Source organism: Protomyctophum parallelum (genome assembly GCF_964188405.1).
Source record: "Protomyctophum parallelum genome assembly, chromosome: 3".
Taxonomy (NCBI): Eukaryota; Metazoa; Chordata; class Actinopteri; order Myctophiformes; family Myctophidae; genus Protomyctophum; species Protomyctophum parallelum.
The window spans coordinates 47,208,427-47,232,825 of record NC_139698.1 but is presented as its reverse complement, the minus strand read 5'-3'; the positions used below and the strand labels follow the sequence as shown (position 1 = coordinate 47,232,825).

The 24,399-nt window shown below is 44.2% G+C and overlaps 1 protein-coding gene across 2 annotated transcripts in view; it reads left to right on the top strand.

Annotated features, from left to right (window-relative positions):
• Nucleotides 1-487: 487 nt before the first annotated feature.
• The window catches only part of limd1a (LIM domains containing 1a), a 38,939-nt gene continuing 15,027 nt past the window's right edge, over nucleotides 488-24,399 (top strand). For both annotated transcript variants that reach the window (XM_083761609.1, XM_083761608.1), the window contains exons 1-3: nucleotides 488-2,088; nucleotides 2,253-2,661; nucleotides 18,039-18,140. In XM_083761609.1, coding sequence (XP_083617735.1) covers nucleotides 1,150-2,088; nucleotides 2,253-2,661; nucleotides 18,039-18,140 — 1,450 coding nt within the window. In that variant the 5' untranslated portion in view covers nucleotides 488-1,149. The remainder of the gene's footprint in view (nucleotides 2,089-2,252; nucleotides 2,662-18,038; nucleotides 18,141-24,399) is intronic.

Here is a 24,399-nt window from a genome sequence, read left to right as displayed (position 1 = left end):
TGGCCAGCCTGCCTGACCTTGTTTTAGGTTAATAAATTACCATTGCTTTACTATAGAGCCTGATTCTAATCATAAAGTCTAATCTTAACACCTCCCTCCCACCCAAAAAAAAAGAAATGATGATAATAATAATAATAATAATAATAATAATAATAGAAAGAAAGAAAGAAAAAGACTATAGCTTCAGAAATGTCATGTCTTGAGTTTGAAAACTCAGATTTGGAACTGATCTGATACAGCTCTGACTGTCTGGAACTTAAAAACTATAACAGCTTAGTTTATATTGTTGAATCATGTTGTCGTGAGAGTTGAGGATTTTTTACAGTGCAGATTTGGAGCGCTGTGCCTTTAAACACACACACACACACACACACACACACACACACACACACACACACACAGCAACAACAACCATGGTGCGCACTGCATTGCACGGTCCACTGGCCACGTTGGGTTCGTCCTCCCCTCTCTCTTTCACACACACGACTCTGATCCACAGTCCACACTCCGGCTTCCATAGTTCGGATCACTATTTATTCAGCTGTGAATGATCATCTCGCCAGTGGATTTCAGTGACCTGCGGGAGATGACACAGACGCTCACTCACTGCGCTTACAGAGAGTTACAAAGTGAGAAGGGGACAAAAAGTTTTGAATGAAGGTTCTCTCTCCTCCGAACTCAGCGCTATAAGAAGAAACTCAAGTGGAATCTGTGAAGTAAAAGTTAAGGGGGTTCAGTGAGAGTTCGGGGGTCGTGCAGGCAGGCTATCGGATCTGAATTCGGATTTCGGAAGCAGCCTTTTTTACAAACCGAACACAAGGCGTCCTGTCCTGCTGAGCTGAGCGGACGTAAACACACCGAGGAGAGGAGGCTTTACTTTACTTTTGTCCAGGTTTCAAAGGGACGTGAAAGTTGTAGAGACGGAGGCACTGGCACAGCAGACAGACAGTCGCACTTCAACTTGGACCGTGGATTCATTCCTCCACGTCAGAAAACAAATAAAACCGGTGCTGCCTGGGAACTATAGAACTTCAGTTGTGTGACTTTTAAAAATTCTATTTATTTTTTTATGTTTTAATACCAAAACATTGCTTTGTGATTATTATTGACTAACTCGAGCAACCGGCAGGATATACCTTTTCTTCCAAGATGGATAAATACGAGGATTTGGGTCTCGAGGCGAGTAAGTTCATTGAAGACCTGAACATGTACGAGGCGTCCAGAGACGGCTTGTTCCGCATGAAGAGAGACGCGGGGAACAACCCGGACTTCGAGGAGACCCGCAAAGTGTTCGCCACGAAAATGACCAAAATCCACATGCAGAAGCAACAGGAAGAAATGGCCAAGAACACCTTGGCGTTGAGAATGAACGGCGGCCACAACAACAGCAGCAGCAGCAGCAGCGGGTACTACACTAAAGACCGTCCGCCCATCAACAGCTACAGACAGGCGGGTGAGACTGCGGCCAAACCCCCGATCCTCTCCGGCCCGGTCAGTGGCACCGCGGTGGGCGGCGGTGGTGGGGGTCAGTACTCGGCCTATGACGCCCAGAAACAACACCCGGGCGTCCAGACGGAGCTGCCAGCCAGCAGGGCACATGGCTACGGAAACAATTACGATAATAAGGAGCGCTTTGAGCCACATTCTTACCAGCAGCCGCCACAGCAGACCCCTAGTCCGACTCCCCCCACCCCAGGAAACGCGCCCCACCACAGTGCGCCTAGTCTCAGCCCGCCTGGTGCAGCCTGGGCCCCTTCCAGAGGAAGTCAGCCCTCACCGGCGTCATCGCCTGGAATATCTTCTTCTCCTGGGTCTGGGAGCAGCAGCCCCTCTCATCAGCAGCAGCCCCAGCGGCTGTCTCCATCTCCCTCATCATCCAGCAGCAGTCTCCCGTCTCCAAGCTCCAGCCAGAGCCAGAGCCGGGCCGCCACCCCGCCGGTGAGGATGAGTCCTCCCGCATCGGTGGCTGGCTCTCTGGCCAGGGTCTGGGGGGGAGGAGGAGAGGCGTCTGGCCCGGCGGGGAAGGCCGACCTCGTCATGCCTTCGAGTGCCTTCACTGACCTCCACCATCACCAGCCTTCCACCAAGGTTATTATTCTTGTGACATTTGTATGAAATATTGAATGACAAAACATACTTTAGTTCGTTATATTTTAGTTTGTTAAAGAAAATGTTCTTCCAATTCCAGTTTTCGTTATTTGGTTAAGTTTTAGTTGAACTATAATTATTAATAACCTTACCTTCCACTCCAGCCCATGTCAGCAACAACGCCATCCCCAGCCACGCACTCGTCCCGACCCTCCTCCACCAACCAGAACGGCCTGCCACAGACCTCCACAGTCTCCCTGGCTCACGCAGCAGTGCCATCATCATCATCATCTCCTGTGCTTTCCATCTCCACGGCCCCTGAATCACAGGTCCCGGCCACAGCCTTGGCCCACGGATATGTCATTCAACCGGCCATCGGCCATGGTCCGGGCCAGGGCCGAGCCGAGCCTGAGGGCTCCGGTCCCTCCGCCTCCAGGCCCGTCAAACTGCCCTGCCAGACTGTCCACGTGCAGCAGCCCGAGCAGGGGCCTTCCGCCGCCGAGATCAAGTTGGAGGCCATCACTGACCGCCTGGAGAAGGAGATGGACGCTCAGCCCAGGGCCGACTACTTCGGTAAGAATGTTTTGGACACCTGACAGGCCCTCAAAATAACTTATAGGCCTACTATATCTTATCTATTTATCTACTATACTTGTGGGGGCATTTGGCTCCCACAAGTATAGAAAGAAAAAAACACACACACACACACACACACACACACACACACACACACACAGTCCCCTATATCCCCTATGTGCCTTACCTCTGTCACATACACTCTCATATCCATATACTGTACATATACACACAGTCACACACACCATGTGTGTCACAAGGTTCTGTAGCCAGATGATATGGCACTGTCTGCTGTGGATGTTTGCCAGCATATGTATCTGTCTGCTCTCTCTGTCTCTCTGCGTTGTGTGTGAATGTAATACAGTGTTCAGTTTAACAGTAGACACTGAGGCCAGCCTGGGAGAACATATAGGGCTGCAGGCGTGTCAATAACTACACTCATTAGTAACTGGATATTGATCCACCCTGGCCATTTGTTGTTGTTGTTGTTGTTTTTCTCTCAGGGATGGACTCTTTTGTAACTCCACGTCTCTCTCTCTTAATTTAACTCGTACACACACAGAGTTACAATTGAACACTAAAGGATTTGACTGTTTGAAAGAAAGAAAGAAAAAGAAAACTGTGCGTGTTCACTTGGCTGGCGCCGCCACTCGCTGCTTTCCAAATGACATCACATTCACCACCACAGACCTGCGCTTGCACATTCCACATCGTTATCCTTTATTATGGGTGCATGCCATGCATGTGTGCTCACATGTGCACACAATAAGAATGATGATACCACCTGTTGGATGGATGAAGCCATACAAGGGAGGCTTTATGATTTGCAGGCTTTTTGTTTAGTTTAAGTATTTAAGTGTAGTTCTATGAACTACACTTCTGCTTCTCCAGCAGCCGTTTCCTCTCTATTTTCCCCATCTTGCCGTTGAAACAGTCCATGTCAGCAGCAGTAACGCATGTAAATACTGATTGTATTCACTAGAGCGTCCGTCTTGGTATCGTCAGAAGGTTCCCACCCGGTTTGACACTTGTGCCATGCTATGAACTTGTAGATCTGCTATTTGTGAAAAAATCTTTAAATCCATATCATGTTGGGGGTCCTTCACATGAAAAACTTTGAGCACCACCGATTTTCTTTCTTTTTTTCTTCTCCAGAAAACTTTTAGAAGACATTGTTAGAATGGGCCTCAGGGCACATTGAGTGCCACCTGGTGGACGAAAGTGGTGGTGCTTGGGTGCCACATGATGAGAATCAATTCCACTATAACCCGTGTCCGGTTTTGGGTTCCATCTTAGCTTCTAAAGAAAACGCCAATGTTCCAATGACCTCCGAACATCAGCGTTATGTTCAAAACCACGGACAGCGCCATAGTTTCCGAGAAAAGAGTGTGCACACTTTTTGGAAAAAATGATACCTCCTTGTATAACAATAAGACCTGATGATCATGTTTTAGGGTGGAAAAAAATCACGGCACTCCATCTTTAAGTACACGGGTCAATATAATGCACATTCCTAAAGCACTTTGATGTAAAATGTACTTATCAAGCACCCAATAATAAAATGATAATAATAATACCGGTAATGATTAAAAAAAAAGTAAATTGCTTTGGTGAAAGATGTTATACTTACCATTTTATTTACCAGACAGAATGTTAGATGAGGTAGGGCCTTAGGGGGCCTGTAAAGAAGAATCAGGGTTTATATAGGGGGCCCCATCAGTGTCCCAGGCCGGCCGAGGCTGATTACCTCATGTTAACACCTGCATCAGCTCTGTTCAGGCCATCTGGACTGTGTGTACCAGCTGACTCGGTGTTGTCTGTAGTCCAATCTGTCCATGACTAACTCTGCTACAGACAAGCTCTGATAACCCAGGACTTCATTGTTTACTTCACCATTCTCAAAGTGGGGTTACTGGGGGTCCTTGTGGGGTCAAGTGGTCGGCAGTGAAATGAGGAGCAGTTTGATGGTAAAACTAGCTTAAAGTCAGGTTAAAAAGGGGTCAAATGGCCTGGGCTGGCTTAGCGGTCCAGCAGGCATCTTGGCTGGTAATCCAGCATGACAGTGTGTCGCGGGTTTGAGTCCCGATCCCGACAAACTTTGCTGTGTGTCTTCCCAATAAAGGCAAACAAGCCCCCAAAAACGTATACAAAAAAGGGGGGGTCAAACTTTGACCCCTTTAACCCAATTGCGTAGGCTAAAAGGCAAATTTACAAGTTCAGATGAGGGTCCTTTTTAGGGGAGTCCTTGACAGGGTTTGAGAAGCACTGTTTAGCTGTGTAGCTAGCTGGTGGAGCGTGTGCATCATGTGTGGGCCTGGCATGTTGTGGACCTGCAAGGACCATGGCTGACCTTCCATCCATGCCCTTGGATGAGAGAATGTATATAAGAAAGAGAGCGTGAGAGGAGGGATGTTGTGCACTGGTTGTAGCATCCTCCTCCTCCTCATTGAAGGAATTTCCTGCTGGAATGTCATGATCGTAACTCAAGGATGTCGTTCAATGAACATTCAGCTAGTGTGTCTGCTCTGTGTCACTTATAATTGATTGGTCTTCAATGTTTTTCAAGGCAAGGACACCTTAGCTGAGAGAGATGACACAGGGACCCCCTACTACTATTAAACCTTTTCATAGATGGCTTCATAGACTTGTTACTTGCGCAAGCAGAGCGCGCAAGTAATGTGATCGGCCTGGTCCATTTGTCGTGACAGCCGTTCCGCCATTTCAGGACCCCCCCCAGAAAAACATCAAATCTGTGCCCGTATTGCTGGACCAATGATGACGAAATGACCATATTTCTTACGTCATCATTTAGAGCTAGTCATACACGTATTTCTTACGTCATCATTTAGAGCTAGTCATACACGTATGTGTATGACTAGCTCTAAATGATGACGTAAGAAATATGGTCATTTCGTCATCATTGGTCCAGCAATACGGGCACAGATTTGATGTTTTTCTGGGGGGGTCCTGAAATGGCGGAACGGCTGTCACGGTTTTTGGACCAGGCCGATCACAGAATACCGCTAATCAACTTACAACTACACACTTTATACAGTATAGAGTATAGAGTATATATGTATACATATATAGTATATGCCTATATACTATATATATACTATATATATTTCTTACGTCATCATTTAGCTCTAAATGATGACGTAAGAAATATGGTCATTTCGTCATCATTGGTCCAGCAATACGGGCACAGATTTGATGTTTTTCTGGGGGGGTCCTGAAATGGCGGAACGGCTGTCACGGTTTTTGGACCAGGCCGATCACAGAATACCGCTAATCAACTTACAACTACACACTTTATACAGTATAGAGTATAGAGTATAGAGTATATATGTATACATATATAGTATATGCCTATATACTATATATATACTATATATATTTCTTACGTCATCATTTAGAGCTAGTCATACGTATACTATATACATAATCAATAAAAAATAATTTACCAAATTGTGCCTGATCTGCTGGGACCAGAGTACGTGGTGTGTATGTAAGAAATATGGTCATTTCGTCATCATTGGTCCAGCAATCCGGGCACAGATTTGATGTATGACTAGCTCTAAATGATACACACCACGTACTCTGGTCCCAGCAGATCAGGCACAATTTGGTACATGCGCGCTCTGCTTGCGCACTAGTTGGCCATTTATGGCCTACTAGTGTGCAACAAGCAAGTATGCACTCGACAGAGTGCAGTTCTAGTTTGACACTATCATCAGAACAAAAAAAGTTGTCAAAAGTCCTCCTTTGCAGTAAATTAGTTAATTACTTGGGCTTGATACATATCGATTGTGTGTTTTGTGAAGAAAACGCACAAGAGAATTATTTGATATATCAATTTGTTTTAAGGAAATGTATTCGTGAACAACAGGCGTCCGACACACATGAGTGGGAGATTATGCACAATGTGCCCTTGTAATAAGTGTTTTTCAATGCAGTATATGACACACACACACACACACACACACACACACACACACACACACACACACACACACACACATGCAGTTCTTTTGTGGAGTTTCCCACAAGAGCATGGCTCATCCTCTGACTCATGCTTTTATGCCAGAAAATAGGCTGCTTGATGGACAGAGCAGCATTTTGGCTTAGCGTGGCGTGTTTACACGTTTCTCCTTCCCGTGGCGTGTGACACACTGATAGTGTGTTGGCGGAGGGAAGCGTTATCAAACAATGGGTTGTATATCAATTCACCAGGGAAGACATACTGTACTGTACAGTGTACACCTCTCACCAATGGAGTGTAGAGAATAATGATTTTAACTATTTATTCTCTGACATCTTCATGTCAAGAATCCCCACAATTATTTGTATTTAGTTGCGGACCCACCATATGGAAGCATTTGGTGCCAGGGACCCCCAGGCCCATTAGCTTTGTGTTTAAAAACTCTCAAGATTATTCCAAATATTTAACAAGTCGTTCAAGATTTTGAGTATTGAAAACATTTCACAAGGTTTCTGGCCGACGTCGACTCGATAATATACCTTTGCACAAACCACAGTAATCATTGTAAGATATTCCAATGATGGAATAACTGATACAGAAGTAGACGGGATAGGAAGATGAAGATGGAAAACACAATCTAGCAAGCAGCAGATTCTACTTGTTGAACATGGACATCCTGTGTCGATGAGCCCGCAGTATCCTGACGCGGAGGAAGGGCACGTGGTGTCACAAACACATGTATATGCTTACACAATTTAACAGGGATTATGAATCCTTATCAGATTATGTACAGATCTACTGGGATGTGTTCCATGTCTTGAGCACAATACAACACTGTCCCAAGAGACCCTGGAGCTATAGTCAGGGAAATAAAGAAAATAAATGGCTAAACAAATTGTTCATTATTATTCCGAGTGCTTTTTCAGCTTGACTAATAGTGTTTTACACTACAGGACTGTATCTAGTGCAGTTTAACAGCATTTCAGATACACAGTAGAATGTTCAGTGTTTGTTTGTTAATGTTAACCCATTCAATCCGGGAAAGCATCTGCATAATTTTATTAAAAACACAGCAGTTATACAAGATGTTTTTAAAACTAGCATTTTAAACTCAAAACTTAGCTTCTGGGCCTCCATGGAACAAATATTTTGAGATGGGGCTGTTTGAGAAACACTAATATAGAAACACTTTTTTTCCCTTTTTCCTAAGAAAATCATTGGGATTCTTTTTTAAATCCGTCTTAATGGGTTAAGGGCTTTTAAGACAGGAAGTGCATTTTGTCATTCATTTTCAATGAGAGGCGAGCAGCAGGTATATAGGGAATTTGACAGAGAGACGAATGTGGCGCACTCCTGTGGGGTTTTGTGCTCGTTTCAGGCATCAGGGTCAATACTTAGTCAATTTGACCGTTGACTCTGTAACCGGTCCTTTTCCCTCTCTACAGTGTAGAGTCTACACCAAAACCTTTTGACAACAATGGCTCAATACCCTTGTGCGTTTGTTCCCCACAGAATAGGGATTCTATCTCTATATATTGTCTGATTCTGAATCAACTTTGTGCTTGTTTACATAGGCTACTAAAAGAGTAAACGTCTGGGTTTCCGAGGCTATACTAAAAGAGTGACTTTGAGAGCTGTTTCAGCATACAATGTAAGTCAATGAGGAGCATATTTTAAATGATCAATTTCTAATCACTGGAGCAATTATTTTTGATTTCTTGTCCACATTTGGAGTTACATCATGGCAAGGTAACTACACAACCCAAACCTAAAAAAAAGTGGTCTTGCACTTTAAGCTTGTGTTCCGGATCTGCTACTTTAGATGTGACACTGTGTGATTTTCTTTTCGTAAATTAAACCCCTAATCTTCCTACAAAGAAGATAAGAGGTTCTGCTCGACAGCGACTATATTATGAAGTATAGGGCTGTATCCCCTCTGTCGTGCTCCCTGCCCTGATTGGCAACCGAAGGTTCTGGGAAAATGAGTCCTCTGCCAAAAAATCTGTCTGTACCAGGGGAGCAGCGAGGAATGTCTGGAGAACGGAGAGAGAAGAATTTAAGAAATGGAGGCAAAGGAGGTTTGGGGGGTGGGGGTGATTATAAATACGGGTCGGGGGGGATTCCGATGAGCTGAGAGGTTCCCGCGGCGCGGCTGAATGGACGACTAGACAAACGAGAGACGTTTTAGAGAAGGTTTTCTTGGAGGCCGTTGGTTCTTTTGTCCTTGGCTGTGAGAGCTAGAGTAGATTGGAAATTTATGACTGGATGGTTTCATGGTTGTGTGCATCTCTCTCTCTCTCTCTCGCACGCACGCGCGCACGTATGCACGCACGGAAACACAAGTTTGTCTTACTATACTTGTGAGGATAGCCGGAAATAGACGATCAATATAGGCTTGTGATCTGCCATTTCCGGTGCGTGACACCGGCACACAACTAATGTCTAAATTGTGATCTGCAGTTCCGACGGTGTCAAACACCACAAATAGTTGATCTACAAGCTCACATCACACCACATCTGCAACCTGTTATGAGCTTGTAGATTGCCTACTTTCTTCACATGGCTCCATCGATAGATAAATCAGGCGTTACTCCAACCCTAACCCCTAAACCTAACCTCTAAATATCTCATCCAACCCTAATCCCAACCTGAATCTTTCTTTTAACCATACAACTACCATTGATCTTGTGAGGACCAGGAAAGTCATCCTTACAATGACTTTTTCTCTAATTCTACTATGCTTGTGGGGACATTTTGCTCTCACAAGCATAGTCTCTCTCACGCACACACACACACACACACACACACACACAGAGAGCGCTCCTGGCTCATAAAAGTCTGCCAGAGCGGGAGCCAGAAAACCCTGGGAAGAGTTAGGATGATGGGATCCTCAGCCAGATGGGATCAAGTAATCCCTCCATCCAAACACTGCAATAAGTGCTGGAGAAGTGTTTGTGTGAGAGAGATTGTTTTGTCTGTGGTGGTTTTAGTCAGTTGGCTGTGTTGTTGTGTTGTTGCTGTGCACAGTGCACACACACGTGCGCTCCATGGGTAAATGAGAATAATTATCAGTGACATGATGGCTCTTTTCAATACATTTCAGTGACACATTTTCACATGCTCTACACACAAATGCACACACACACGCATGCACACACACGCGCACTCAGCAGATGTTTCCCGACAGCTTTGTCAGTTTTGGAAGAGTCCCCATTTCATGTGGTTGATAATAGCTACAGATGGGAGTCATTCATGGGTTTTAAGGAGAGCATTTCTCTTTTGTTGCTCTGTCGTCAAAAGTGCTTCTAGTCAGATTGGGTAAAAAGCACAGCAGATGTTTCAGAGGAGAAATAACGATGGAACTCTGTGGAGAACAGAGGGGTGATGAGGAGAGGGTTGTATCTTTTTCATTACCGTCTAGAGTCTAGACCATGAATCCACTGGGGAGGGCTGGGGAGAGGAGAGTCCAAAGGAGAGGAGAGGAGTGGAAAGCAGGAGAGGAGAATAAATGAAAGCAGAGTTGACAGGAGAGATGAAGAGGAGAGGAGAGATGAAGAGGAAAAGGGAGGTAATAAGTGAGGAGTGCAAAGGCGGAGAGGAGAAGAAAGGAAATGCTGGACAGGAGACAAAAGGAGAGGGAAGGATTTGAGAAGAAAAGGACAGACAGACAGACCGACAGACAGTTTAGTTTTAGACAGTTAGTTTTGACAGCTGCAGATGGTGAGCATGAAGTGGAATGGGGAGGACCGATTTGGCACCTGTGCCCCTCCCTGTTTCTCTCTCTCTCTCTCTCTCTCTCTAGGTAGCCGTTAGCGCAAAAGAAAAAGGTTTCAAAAGTGCCTATAATGGTGGCGTTTTGGAATATGGTTCAGCTGCGTTCCTTCCCAACTTCCACACCAGGAAATAACAGTGAGGAAGAATGTACAAATACAAGCTATTTAAAAGAACTCAGTGTATACCGTACCCGGTGTCACATGGCAGACAGGTGTGTGTGTGTGTGTGTGTGTGTGTGTGTGTGTGTGTGTGTGTGTGTGCGCGAGCGTGCTTGTGCGTGCGAGCACCTTTCATGCAGACGAAGCAGGAATGAGACTGCCAGATGTTTAAACCCTTCAGCCCTTACAGCATAATACTTCGTATACTATCGTACCACCAATAGTGGAAATAGTTTATCTATTTTGATCAGTGCCAGGAATGGCTTCCACATTTTCTGGAAGTTATTTTGTGAATTCTGTTCTGCGATGACGAACTTACTCCATTCCTGCAATAATAGAAAGCATCTTGGTTGAGCTACCTCTTGAAACATCGGGATGATGGGAGACTTCCAGTTTAGTCATTTTAATCAATATTTTGGTCACAATCATGCCTGCCTTAAGCACCTGTCTTTGGTGAGAGGGAGGGGCCCTTGAGCAAACAAGTATCGCCCAGCATGATGGTTACAAGTTAGCTGTTACTTGATAAGAGATCACTCAGCAGTACCACATCTTTCACACATGGGAGAGACTAACGTGTAAATCTTAGTTGAGTCGAGTCTCTGCAAGTCTCTGTTCATAGAATTATGAACTAGAGTGCACACACACACACACACACACACACACACACACACACACACACACACACACACCTGATATGGAAAAACCCAGCTCCTCTGCCCAGATGTCCCTCAGATGACCAGTGTCCATTGATGTTGAAGCATTGTTCATATTGTTGACAACTAAATAAAAACTAACCTTTCAGATGACTAAAGTGTGACAAAAAATGTTTTGTTTTATTCAAAAGACTGACTAAACTAAATCTAAATTAGCTGTCAAAATAAACACAAGAGTTGAACAAAATGTTATTCTCCCGGTAGAACAGTCGGCTCCTCCTCCCATACATTTGAGGATTTTCTTTTTTTCCCCTTTGTTTTATTACATAATGTCTCTGTCGGGTGGAAACCTCATATATCCAAAACTGTTACTAGCAGTCGATCCACAAGCTCAAAACACGGCACGAAGAACTGGTACTTTTGATCCGTATGTGTGACGGTGTTGGATGATCAAGTATAGGCTTTAATTTACCAACAAAGAGAAAAACACAAAACGTTCAAATATGGAGATGCAATGATACATTTCTGACTATAATGCAGACTCTTGCAGAGCATCCATAGAACAGCTTTTTAACTTAAATCATGGATGATATGTGGGTCTCTCCCGGTGTGATCCAAAGCAACACCGGTCTTTGTTTAATAGCTAACCTATCTACCGGTATAAAAAAAATCACACCTGTGTGAACTGAGCGGTGCAGCTATACATTTCTTTGTTTTGGTTACTCTACTGTACTGTGCTCTGTACTGTATTGTAGTCAATGTAGTGTACTGTGCTCTGTTCTGTACTTTGATTTTCTTTGGAAAATAATCTTCGAGAAATAACAGAGTTAACTCCAGGAATGTGTGGGGGTTCCTGGGGTCCAGGGCTCGTACTGTAGTGTACTCTGTGCTGTACTCTACTGACCACTTTAGGTGTTGCAGCTGTCCGTGCTCGGACACGTACATACGGCCGTACGTACGTACATACATACATAGGGACACGCATACGGTAGCTGTGTAATGGAGCGGAGGCACCGCTCAAAAACCCAAAACAAAGTGAATTCTCCAGCTTCACTACAACATTATTGTCTACTTTAACTTGTGCTGTGTGCATTCCTGACATTTCAAAAATGCGTTGAGCGGCATTAAATCCTCTGCTGTTGCATTCTGGGAGGCATGGTTAAATTAGGTGAATATAGCCATAATTGTGTGTTGTGTTACACTGAGCCTGGGAGAAGTCCCTCTTTAAACTGTGTGTGTGTGTGTGTGTGTGTGTGTGCGTGTGTGCGTGTGTGTGCGTGCGTGCGTGTGTGCGTGCACGCGCCGCAAACGCGTGATGCGAGTGATACAGAGGGCTCATTGTGGAGTGTCCATACTGGAACCAGGCTAAGCTGGGGAGGTTAGACGGCGGGCCCCTCTCTGGCTCTGTCTTTCAGAGCCTTTCTGTCTTTCTGATTTGCTCCCCCTGAGGTATTTAAATTTTTCTACCTAGTCTATGTGTATGTATGTAGCTATGTGGCTACCTATTATTCAGCAGATGCCTGAAGAAGGTCTTTGCCTAAGAAACGTTGCCTAAATAAAGTGTTCGTATTGCAAGTGCAGACGGTGTGCGGGTCTTTGTGCATGTTTTCTGAATACATTGAGCCTTGCCTACGTACCCGTCTCAGAACATATCAACCATAAGACTTTGTTGTATGTTGTATGTTTCTACCTAAAACAGTGGTTCTCAAATACTTTTATATAAAGGACCCCCACATTGAATGATATGAACTTGGGCTGGCCACAGACCACCACCATCTTAACCCATTAAGGCCTGAGGCCGATTCTACAAATTTGTGCCTTCTAGTTCTCAAACTTTCAAGATGTTTCATAAAATAGCAGACAGTACATGAGCTTGTATATCTGCTTTTTAATGGGTAAAGCTAAAATCCCAAATGACACAGATGTGCTTTTTATGCCCTGTCTTGTAACTCACTCTATTCTATCAGATAGATTTATAAACTACTGTAGTTGATACCTTGTCTTGCCAGTGATTATTCAAGTTGTCCCATTTCCCAGTTTGAATGTGTCAGCCATCATGTTCACACAGTGATTCTTCACAGACAAACTGAAAGGTCCTTCTCTCTCGACCATGTGCATATTTAATTGATTTGAAATTGATAGGGTTTCTGCTAATCTTATCATTACAAAACCCGGTTCTGCTTATTATTATTATTATTTTGGCGTTTCTTTTTTAATTAACTAGTTTTTGCTAAGTACGAACATATTCATACCCCCAGCTATGGGACGTTATTTGCTTTTTACGAACTTATTCGTATCCCCCTTGAAGTGTATATGAAGTGGCTAGGCCGAAAATCAGCTTTTAACATTGGTGCTGTTGCTAAGCAACGCCTCCGTCACCTCCAGCACTAGGATCTTTGCACGGCCCCATAGACTTCTGTTCAAAGTAGGATTTTCACACCATATAATTCTGGAAATACGAGCGCTGTCCATGGTAATCACCAGCCATTCAAAGTTCGGATGTCATTTGTGATTTTGTCTCTCACCGCTCCCGACATTACAAACGTTTCTGGCGTAAACGGCATGAGCTAATGCTAATGATAGCCGATGGTTACAATGATGGTCTGGAGGCTGGTCAACAGGATGTGAACATGAGGAAAAATCACTGGATCGGCTGGCAAAGGTTAACTACACTTTCCTGCCACCGCAAAAAAGAGTTAAAAACAAATCAACTTCCTGTTGAAGAGCCTAATCTGATGCAGTCAGGTATCTTCTCATAATTCAAATAGTAAAAGGAAGTAGACATTTTTATTTGAAAGTAAATTAGTGTTGAACAGGGTTTGTATTGACATTATCCACATTGTTCGCATTCATGGTACGTATGCTAGTAACTTTAACTTTAACTCCCTTTAACTTCCCCCTGCTCCGCTCCCTCCACTGGCTCCCGGTCGCTGCCCGCACAGAATACAAAACTCTGATGCTTGCATTCAAATCAACCAAAGGTATGGCTCCCCCATATCTTGCAAGTATGATCGAACCCTACAAACCCTCCCGCGCACTCAGATCAGCCAACGCAGGGAAGCTGGAAGTACCCTCACTAAAAACGCAGGGACAACGCTCCACACGTCCCAAACTCTTCTCCCTTCTGGCTCCAAAACTGTGGAATGCACTTCCCATTGCAGTCAGAACTGCAGCATCACTCAATCTTCCGCCGTAGTCTGAAAACCCACCTTTTCAGACTCCATCATGGTCATGGCCCATAGCACTTACCCCACCCCCTTAGATAGCATTTCTGTAGACTTATAGCATGTTATGTAGACAGCACTATAATTGCATTGTATGTAGTCATAGCACGTCATAGTACATATGTATAGCATAGTAGTATAGATGTATAGTTTATATGTATAGTTTAATTATATAGATATTCCACTGTATAGTTTCATTACATAGATATTCCACTGTTACTTTCTTAGCTTACGCATGTTTCATGATAAATGTTTTTATGTGATGTATTCCCATGCTTTTTTGTTCTTGCTTAATGTAAGTCGCTCTGTATTAAGAGCGTCTGCTAAATGCCTAAATTGTAAATTGTAAAGCTGTTTCCCTATGCAAAGTAAGTCAAATATAGATATTTCACCCCCCCCCCCTACCAGAGTGTCCTATTGCTTTAAGAGGGAGGGGGGGGGGTATAAGAGGATGAGAGGATAAGAGGATGAGATCTTTTATGTTCGGGGCTCATAATCTCACAAAAATGTTTTTTTACACTCTCACGGGTCAACTCAGGACTTTCGGCTCATTATTGTAAAGACGAAAATAGTATTAAAAAGTTGCATTCAATTGAAACCTCCCAGAGAATGTGATGATTCAATGGTTCAATTATGTGAAGCTAAACTTGTTGAGCCCTGTGTTTCTGCCTGTTTAAACACCTCAGACCGACAGAAACAGTGCATGTATGTGACCAATGGTTACATACTGTACTTGTACTGTACAAATGTGTTAATGTACAGTGTGTGTACAACACATTTGGCTCCATTTGTACTCTCGGAGTTAAAGTAACCCTCGTGATTTTCCAGTTTAAGTACAGTTGTGACTCGCACAGTCTTTGTGTGCGTAATACATCTTTCATCCCGGTTTCCTACTTTTTTCCTTTGTTTTGAGTCTGCATTCCTCTTTCAGTCTGTGCGTCAGGCAGCTGCTGTGTATTTATGTATGTGTCTGTGTCTGCAGAGGTGGTAAAGTTACTACAGTAAGTACATACTCAAGTACCATATTTAAGTACTTGAGAATTTTTGATACATACTATACTTCTGCTCAACTCCATCTCAGAGGCAAATAGTGTACTTTTTTCTCCACTACGATTATTTAATTTGTTACTTTGTAGATTTAGATTATTCTTACGAAACATAATATTTACCAAATCAATAAAAAAAAAACTAAATACTAAGACAAATAGCTGATCTACAAGCTCACACGAGCTAGTAGATCAGCTGTTTTTGAAAGATTTCGACACATTTTGAACACGTGTTAATCATACCATGCATAATGCTTACTACTAACGAATTTCGACTACTTTGTTCCTTTAAGTAAATTAGTTTGGTGCTTGCGCGTGCGTGTGTGCATGTGCGTATGTTGGAACCCTAAGATGTTATCACAGTATTTACAGTATAGGACATAGGAGTTCTCGCAGTGCCAAGTCAAATAAGAAAAATGGCTCAATATTTCCCGTGCGTGCTACAGCATGCTAACCAGCTTCCTGACAGTAATTAAGTGTTTTGTTTTAGATGGTTTTCCATTCCATTGTTTCTTTTGTTTTGTATCGTTTTAATCGCCCGTATCACATCCTCCCTGTCCCCACACTTCCCTCGATCTTGCTAATAATAATAATAATAATAACACTACTAATAATAGTGTTTTGTAATGTATACCTCTGAGTATATCTCTATATCTCTGACTTCACATCTGTCATAGCAGCAGATCAAAACAAAATCCTTTGAGCAACAAGTGTTGAACAAGGTTATGGTCAAAGCATAACGCAAAATGATCCAGAGGCTTGTTTCCATTGTGGTGCATTGCACTTAGCCAGTAAAACATAAAATACAATATAAATACAAAACATATTGGAATAAAGCACAGTAGAATCATGTGGTATATTGACAGAGAAAGGCAGTGTTGGGGCAGGGGGGCCGAGCATTCTACTATCAAGGTCTTGATGGAGTTAAACTATGTTCAGACTTCTTTTAGGTTAGTTTTGAGTTTGTTTTGGGAGTTGAGATGATGAGTATGTTACATTTTATGTAGGTGTGTCTGACCTATTCTTTTTCCAGGGGTACGCGACACCCTGGGCGGAGGTCCTCCGCGACACCCTGGGTGGAGGTCCTCCGCGACACCCTGGGTGGAGGTCCTCCGCGACACATTCTTCAATCTGGGAACCCATCGGCAAAAGAAAAAGGGGGAAAAAAACGGCGGCCCCTGCTGTTTGTGTCCATTTGAATCTGCCTCTTGGGGTGAATTTGCCTCTTGGGGTGAATCTGCCTCTTGGGGTGCCGCCCAACACAATGAGGATAACAGGATTCAGTAGCGCAGCTCGGAATCTGTTCTTGAGAGATTATACATTCTTTGGCATCACATTCCTTGCGTTGCGTGCCAGTCAACAACGTGCCAGTCAACAACAAGCATAAATCGGTCTTAACCCATTCTGACCTGAGATCAGATTCTATAAACGTCTTCTACATCCTGACAGTTTTCTGATAAAGCTATGTTTCTATGTCAGTGGTTCTTCGATTTTTCAAAAATAGCAGACCTACAAGCTCGTATCGCGCCACTCGGTGGCGCGATATGAGCTTGTAGATCTGCTATTTTTAAATAGCTAAAGCATAACATGATGGGTTCCCGTACAGAATGGGTTAAATAGCGCTGCGTCCTCCCGGTGGAGGCTCCTCGCTGGCAGGTGAGCCAGTAGCTACAGCAGCAGCTGCAGTGACAACACACATCATCAATCATGTGTTGCGGGAGGAATCAATTGGCATAATGACTAAATTGGGGAGAAAAAGGGTGGTTAAAAAATGCAACACCTACCTGTGACATCATGATTCATGACTATATGTTCCTGAGCATATCTCTTCAAGTCTGACTATTATACTTAAACACGTGGGTGGTAGGCCTACTACGCACCAAAAACATAGCCGATCTAAAAGCTCACAACGCGTCACAGCTTGTGAGCTAGTAGATCTGCTATCTTTGCTGTGCAACTAATTATAACCGTTGCTTTTCCCAGTAATGGACGTTTGGGCTGCTATAGTGTGTAATGAGCTGTTTTCATGTACACATGGTGTGTGAGTAATACGTGGTCATTGTGTGTATGTGTGTGTGTGTGTGTGTGTGTGGGGGGGGGGGGGTGTTCATCGCTAGGTTCAGTGTCGGCTCGAGTCTAGACTACGATCAGTGGTTGGAGTTTCGGTTCGGCATGTAGTAATCTGATTTGTGTCATCTTAAGGCCTGGATGCAGTCAACGGAACTCGATGAAAGGTCCTGTGTGTGCGTGCGTGTGTGCGCGGCCAAATATCCCACTATAGTAGAATTCCAATATTGTCCTGATTCTTACAAGAGAAACGGTTGTTTTCTGGTTTAAAAAGAGTTGAGTTTACAATAAGGAAAATACTTTGGGTGGGGTTTGGGGTTAGAGGTTAGGTTTGGGGTTTGCGAATCATGGCTGATGTATACTTTGTTGCACGCCAATGTCGTGCACCAAAAGCGCAGTGTGTGAGCTTGCTGTGTTTTGGCATTTATACAATTGTCTGTCCTAAAATGTTGATGTGTGTTATGTTGCAGGGATGTGTGTGAAGTGCAACAAGGCCGTGTATGGAGCCAGCCAGGCCTGCCAGGCTATGGGCAGCTTGTACCACGACAGCTGCTTCACCTGCAGCGCATGCAGTAAGTACACACACAGCTTCACCCTAAACGTCAAGTGTCTTAAGTGACATGCTCTGTCCTTTAATACTCTGGTCGTGTGGCCTCCTAGCTAACAGCTCTCACTAAACCCCCTGTTGTGTTCAGACGAGGAAGTTGTACCTTTTTACCTCTGTCACCCGCTGCCCCCAAGCGGCGATCCCCACAATGGGCCGCGGATAAGAGTGAGAGGCGTGTAGCGCTGGCTGGCTGGTGTTTGGTTTCTGGGTGTGTCGGTCATTCCTCCGGCCCACACAAAGAGCACAGGGCTGGGAACCACACTGTGGTGAACACGGCTGCTTTCTGGAGAGCAGCGAAATGCAGCTTCAGTCAGTCACCTGATGAACACACTGCACCAATCACTAGTTTGCTCATTCATACTTTTTCCTATTCAACAATAACAACAAAGTTATTTAGTAGAGTTTCTAACTTGATAGAGAATGTGGTTCCAACTGTCTATTGTCTGATAATTAGCACCATTTAATCTAGCTGTAGAAAGCTCTATTATAGAGTGTCGCAGTCCCCGCCCCCTTTCAGAACGACGAGCAGCCTGGAAGAGAATTTCCCATTAATATTTCCCATAGACATTTCAAAAAGTATTTAATTAAAGACCTTTAAATTAAATACTCGGCTTCTGACAAATCAGGACAATTTTGGGCCCCGAACAAATAATTAGAAGAATATTTTGTTTGGCCCAAGAATTGTGTTTGTCATGATCTGTCAGGAACCGAGTTGGCTTTGTCAGAGGCTTAAAGGTCTTTAAATAAATACTTTCTGAAACGTCTACGGGAAAAGAATAATGGGAAATTCTCTTCCGGGCCGCTCGTCGGGGGCGGAACTGCAACGCTCCATTACAACATCACTTAGTACGGTAACCGTTTCCAGTGGTTAAAAGGCAGAGAATGTGGAGCTTGCCATTGAAGTGCCAACATTCTTTTTTACAGCTGTGCTTCCTGCCAACCAGAAACATCTCTGAACTGTAGTTAAAGTTAAAGAGTCTTAATCATTGAGCAGCAATAATTTTGGACAACAGGGAATATGTTTTTGTAATACTTTATACCAAGTGCATAATTTGTGTGATTGATTGCACTTGGTAACTAGTTTTTCATTTGGCATGGTGTTAGGAACTTAGGAAGGAGCATATCGTTTGTGAAGTTATTTTTCCAAAATCATTAGCATGTGGGGGGGGACGACGACTGACCCAGGTAGCTGGGTCAGCTACACCAATGCAATTTCACCTATTGCATTGGTGAAATAAATACAAATATGCACAAATATACATATTTGTGCACAAACGGACAACTTGAGCTTAATTTTATTTATTTAATTAGGCTTTGACAAAATGCTAAACTACTGTAATGAGTATTTCTTGTCAGTCTTTCTGTGCATACTGTACTGTATGTATGCATTTGTCCACCACAGAGTGCTTGAAAACGAATACTGGACTACTCGCCCCGGTGCTTGCCCGTTTTTCCTCCCGGAATTTTCCCCAGTGAGGGGGATAACTTTGTAATATGCTATTGGCTGTTTGTATTCTTTTTGGAAAAATATAGAAAGATATTCCTGTGGAAAGGCTATATTATTTGATTTATATTGAACCTATAAACAATTTAGTATTATTTAGTATATGTAAGGTTTTGCCCACTCAAATGGTACCTCGTCAGATAATCCCCACATATCCTACAACAACTTCTGTGAACAGACTTCACTGTAGTAGCTTTTCATAAATTATATTTGTACTTAGGCTGTTCTGCTGTCATGAAAGTTTATAGTTAGAGAAATTCAAAGTCCAGCCGTCTGCTGTCCAGCCTCTCCCACCCCTCACTGGGGAAAATTCTGGGAGGAAAACAGAAACGGGGCGAGTAGTCTTGTTACCCTTGAAAACATGGCGCCCTGGGTGTGCACCTCTAGCTGGCGTTGTTCCGTCTCAATCCATGTAATTGACTCATTGTGTCAAGTGGACGATTGAGTGATGGAACTATCACATGCGCAGACAAATTCTTCAGGCCCCAGGCTTCAGTGCTCTGATAAGGCTTTGGGATCCTGGACTGTTTCATCTCCATGCCAGACCTCACCAACCCTGACAGCTGATCACATGGAAGGCCTTCCCTGAGCAGTGGTAGAAGACTTACTCTGGATCTGTAAAGTTTTAAAAGTCCTGTAAAGTTAATGTACTTTAAGTAGCAGATCTACAAGCTCCAAATGTGTGTTTCGAGCTCACGGATCTTCCGTGCGACGCTGTAGTAGTGTGATGAAGTACGACATTCATTTATGAAAATAAAAAGTTGTATTAAGGAGATAGGAGGTTTCTGGCCGACAGCGAAATGTTAGTAATGTTACTTTCTACCACTGTGGTGTTCTTCTAGCAGCTGACGTGGCTCGCCAGCCTGGATGAGTCTGACCACCAATTAAGAAGCCCCCCTCCCCCTGTTGTGATGGGGTATGTGTGGCACAGTGATGACCCCTGTCCAGGCTCATTATTCTGCACCCCCTCTGAACTCAGTACGCACACACTCACACATCTGTGTGTGTGTGTGTGCGTGTGCGTGTGCGTGTGCGTGTGCGTGTGTGCACGCGCGAGTGTACACACACGAGGCATGTGCGTGTCAGCAGATGAAAAGAGGGAGGCGATCGCTGAAAGGGAAAGATAATGACATCTTAAAGAGGAGAGAGCGGTATGTGTGTTCGTAGCAGTGCATACCACTCATAGCTGTCTCCCATGTGAGGGCTGAGGGCACGGGGGGCTGCTGCCTGCCCCATGGCCCCCCAGGGGGAGAGCATCCTGGCTGGGGAGGAATGCAGGCTCCAGAGGCCCCTGTGTGGAGGAAGGACACAGGGTGTCTGTTATGTCAGCTGTGGGCCCCGAGAGACGGAGGCACGCTAACACGCACACGGCACACACGCACACACAGTGCCCACTGTCTTGCGAGGAATCTCCCCTCCTCAGATCTTCACTGACCTTCACGCTTGTTGAGTTGAGTTCCATAACAAAGACTTTATGACCGTAAGCCCCCACCCCCCCCAAACATATAGACTCCATCTCCTACACCCCCCCCCCCCCCCCCCCCCCTACAAGGTGCCAGTGAGGAACGATGAAGATGAGTTGAGGAGACATTCTGTGTGTGTGTGTGTGTGTGTGTGTGTGTGTGTGTGTGTGTGTGTGTGTGTGTGTGTGTGTGTGTGTGAGAGAGAGAGAGAGAGACAGAGAGCGTGTGCAGGCTGTTGTTTCAAGGGGTCTCTGCAGGGGGGCTTTCACCTGAGGCTTCCCATTGGCTGCCTGGACAGTTACTAGACTGAGAATAACCAACCCTAAGCCCTCTCTCGGCCCTGCAGAAGCCTCGCGCTGATTAAGACCTGTTTGTAAAGGGGGAGAGGGGGGTTATGAGCGGTACCACTACCAAAGCAATCAACTGGAGCGGGTACGAGGCCCGTAGAAGGAGAAAAAAGTAAAATAATGCCCTACTTGATCGCACAAAAGTATCAAAAGTATCAGATCTACAAGCGCGAAACATGCCGCGAAGCGACACGCTTTGAGCATGTGGATCTGCTACTTTACCTATTTTCGATTTTGAATCCTGAAAAGTCACAGTTTTGGACATAATGAGGTTTCCACCCGACGGAGAAGTGGTTAATGCTGGACTTGGTGGGAGTGCGTAGACGGTCACGGCACAGTGCTGAATGGGGGTTTGAGTACAGGCACCGTCTTTCACGTCCCACCTGTGCAACAGTAGCCCCTTCATCCCAGCCAATCACTCGCCTGTAGAGCAGGGCTGTCCTCTACCTCTTCGGAGCACTGACTGATCCCCTTCTGTCTCAAAGTACTGCTTTAATTGCAGTTTAAAATAGGTAGGCTGTGCATACGTATACATATGTAGTGAGTAATTAGTCTAGAACTCTCGGTCACCACATTTTTGTACGGATTATAAACAAAATCCTATTTTCCTCTCAATTTTGCAGAACCCCATGCAGTACCGGCAAACGTCCCTAGGGGTTTGCATAGCCCTGGTTGAGGACCCCATGCATTAGATAAAACAAACCAGGATGTTACTGGTTCTGAGTGGTACATAGTTTTGTGACTCCGGGGCCTTGAGCGAAACCTCCCATTTGCGTTTTACTTGGATCAGATTACTCGAGAAGATTACTTTTGCTTCTTTAACACATTCATATTGTATGTGTTTCAAGTTGGACCTGGGATCTGATCTGGGATTCAATCCTAAAGCAAACAGTCTGCAATACTGCTTTGTGTGAAATAAATTGCCAGAGATGTAGATCACTGAGTCTCAGGGGTTTCTGCGAAGTGCAACTCACAGGAGATAACTCGCGGGATTCTGCAGAGCGTTCGACGTGTAAAATCCCCCAGCTTTTGTTTTCATCGCACAGGTATTTAGCATTTTCATGAAAGAGAATAAATTGCTCCTCCTTCCCGGGGTCTCCAAACTGTCAGACTTGACTTCTGTCTTTAATTAACAGTCTTATCTAAATCCTTCTGCCTCTCTGACTTCCAAAGGGGGGAAAATGCAGGAATGTGAAGAAGAGGAAGAGCCTGAGTCTCCCGACATCCTCAAGTCATATTCTCCACACTGTCCTCAGGGACGCAGTCCCCTACATGTTTGTCAGTAATTAACCCGAAACCGCAAAACCCTGACCGTTGATTTTAAAGGACAAATTCACTTCAACACGCGTCTGGATTAATTTTCTAGTCTACTCAGGCCCCCCAGACAGTTTTTATGTTGCTTGATTCAATATTGCATCAGGGGGGACTCCTATACTGTATAAGCCCATTGGACCTTGAACACACGTGACACCTCCCTGGTTCTAGTGACTTACAATTGTCCTAATGCATGAGGGGGCCGTGTTTATTATTTTTGTATTTCTTAACTTTTTTTTTAATACATTTTCTATTAATGAAAAAAGTAAGTAAAATGATTGATAAACAAATATTTGAAAGACAAAAAACATAGCCCCCTGACGCATTAGAAGGTCATGCAAGAGGCTGGGCGTCGGCGAGGCCATGAAACTGCCGTTCACATTATGTTGCCAGGGAAGGGAAGGGAAGGGAAGATAATGTAATAATGGGGTAGAAAGAATTTCAGATGATGCTGATTTTCAAAGACTCAAGAATCACGAGTCTGCGTCTAGGAGTCAGAGGGACACTGTGTTGTGGACTTGTTGTTTTGCATTCATTAGTCTACGTCTAGGAGTCAGAGGGACACTGTGTTGTGGACTTGTTGTTTAGCATTCATTAGTCTGCGTCTAGGAGTCAGAGGGACACTGTGTTGTGGACTTGTTGTTTAGCATTCATTAGCTGGAAGGTTCAAAGAAACCTGGTGGAAGAACAGCGTGTGCTGTAACTGTTTCGGCGCTTTCATCTCATTCTGTGCTCAAGATGGAAGCCAGATGTAACTGGTTTATTGTCTTAATACTATCGTCTTGGTTGGGCAGAAACCTTGAATCTCCTTTAAGTCGATGCTTAAACTTTTTAATTTCGAATACAGGCCTTTGAACAGTGTCCTTTTATAATGGTGGTGTAGAGTACTGAGGTCCTGATGTCACTCGTTCATCCCCTGGGTTGCGGAAGTCATTTCTCGACGGAGAATAATATTGGGTCATCTTAAAACCGTCTCGTATAAGCATTGTGATCCACAAATAAACTGTCTCAGCGATATTGTCGGGGTGCAGCTCTGTATCGTTTATGGTAGTCAATCACTCATATTTGATAGTCTGTTTCTGATGAAAATGTAACTAATTCGGTGGCAGTAATGCAAGCGTGTTCATCAGTTCATTCTACATATCCATATGAGTCAAACCGATGGGATCATTTGTTTATTTTTGGAACACAGTTCTTATTTGACACTAAAACGCAAAACGGTTAAGTTATGCGAGAACGTCTACTGAGTGGCAAAAAAACTACTTTCTGGAGGGAGAGAACGAAGAACGCTCTTATTCACCCCTCTTCTTTTACCCCCCACCCCCACCCCACCCCACGCACTCTGAAGAAAATGTGTGGAATGTTCCCCCTTCCTGTGGGACCTGGGCAGACGTAGCGAGGTGTGTGTGTGTGTGTGTGTGTGTGTGTGTGTGTGTGTGTGTGGAACAGGAGCCTCCGCATTCAGACCATAGAGCCATCATTCTAGCTTGCAGACAGACAGGAAGTGCTCTGTGTGTGTGTGTACTTACTTACTTACTTACTTTACTTTTGAAGGCCAAAAATAATGTCTGCTCAAGTCTGGTAGAATCTAAATAA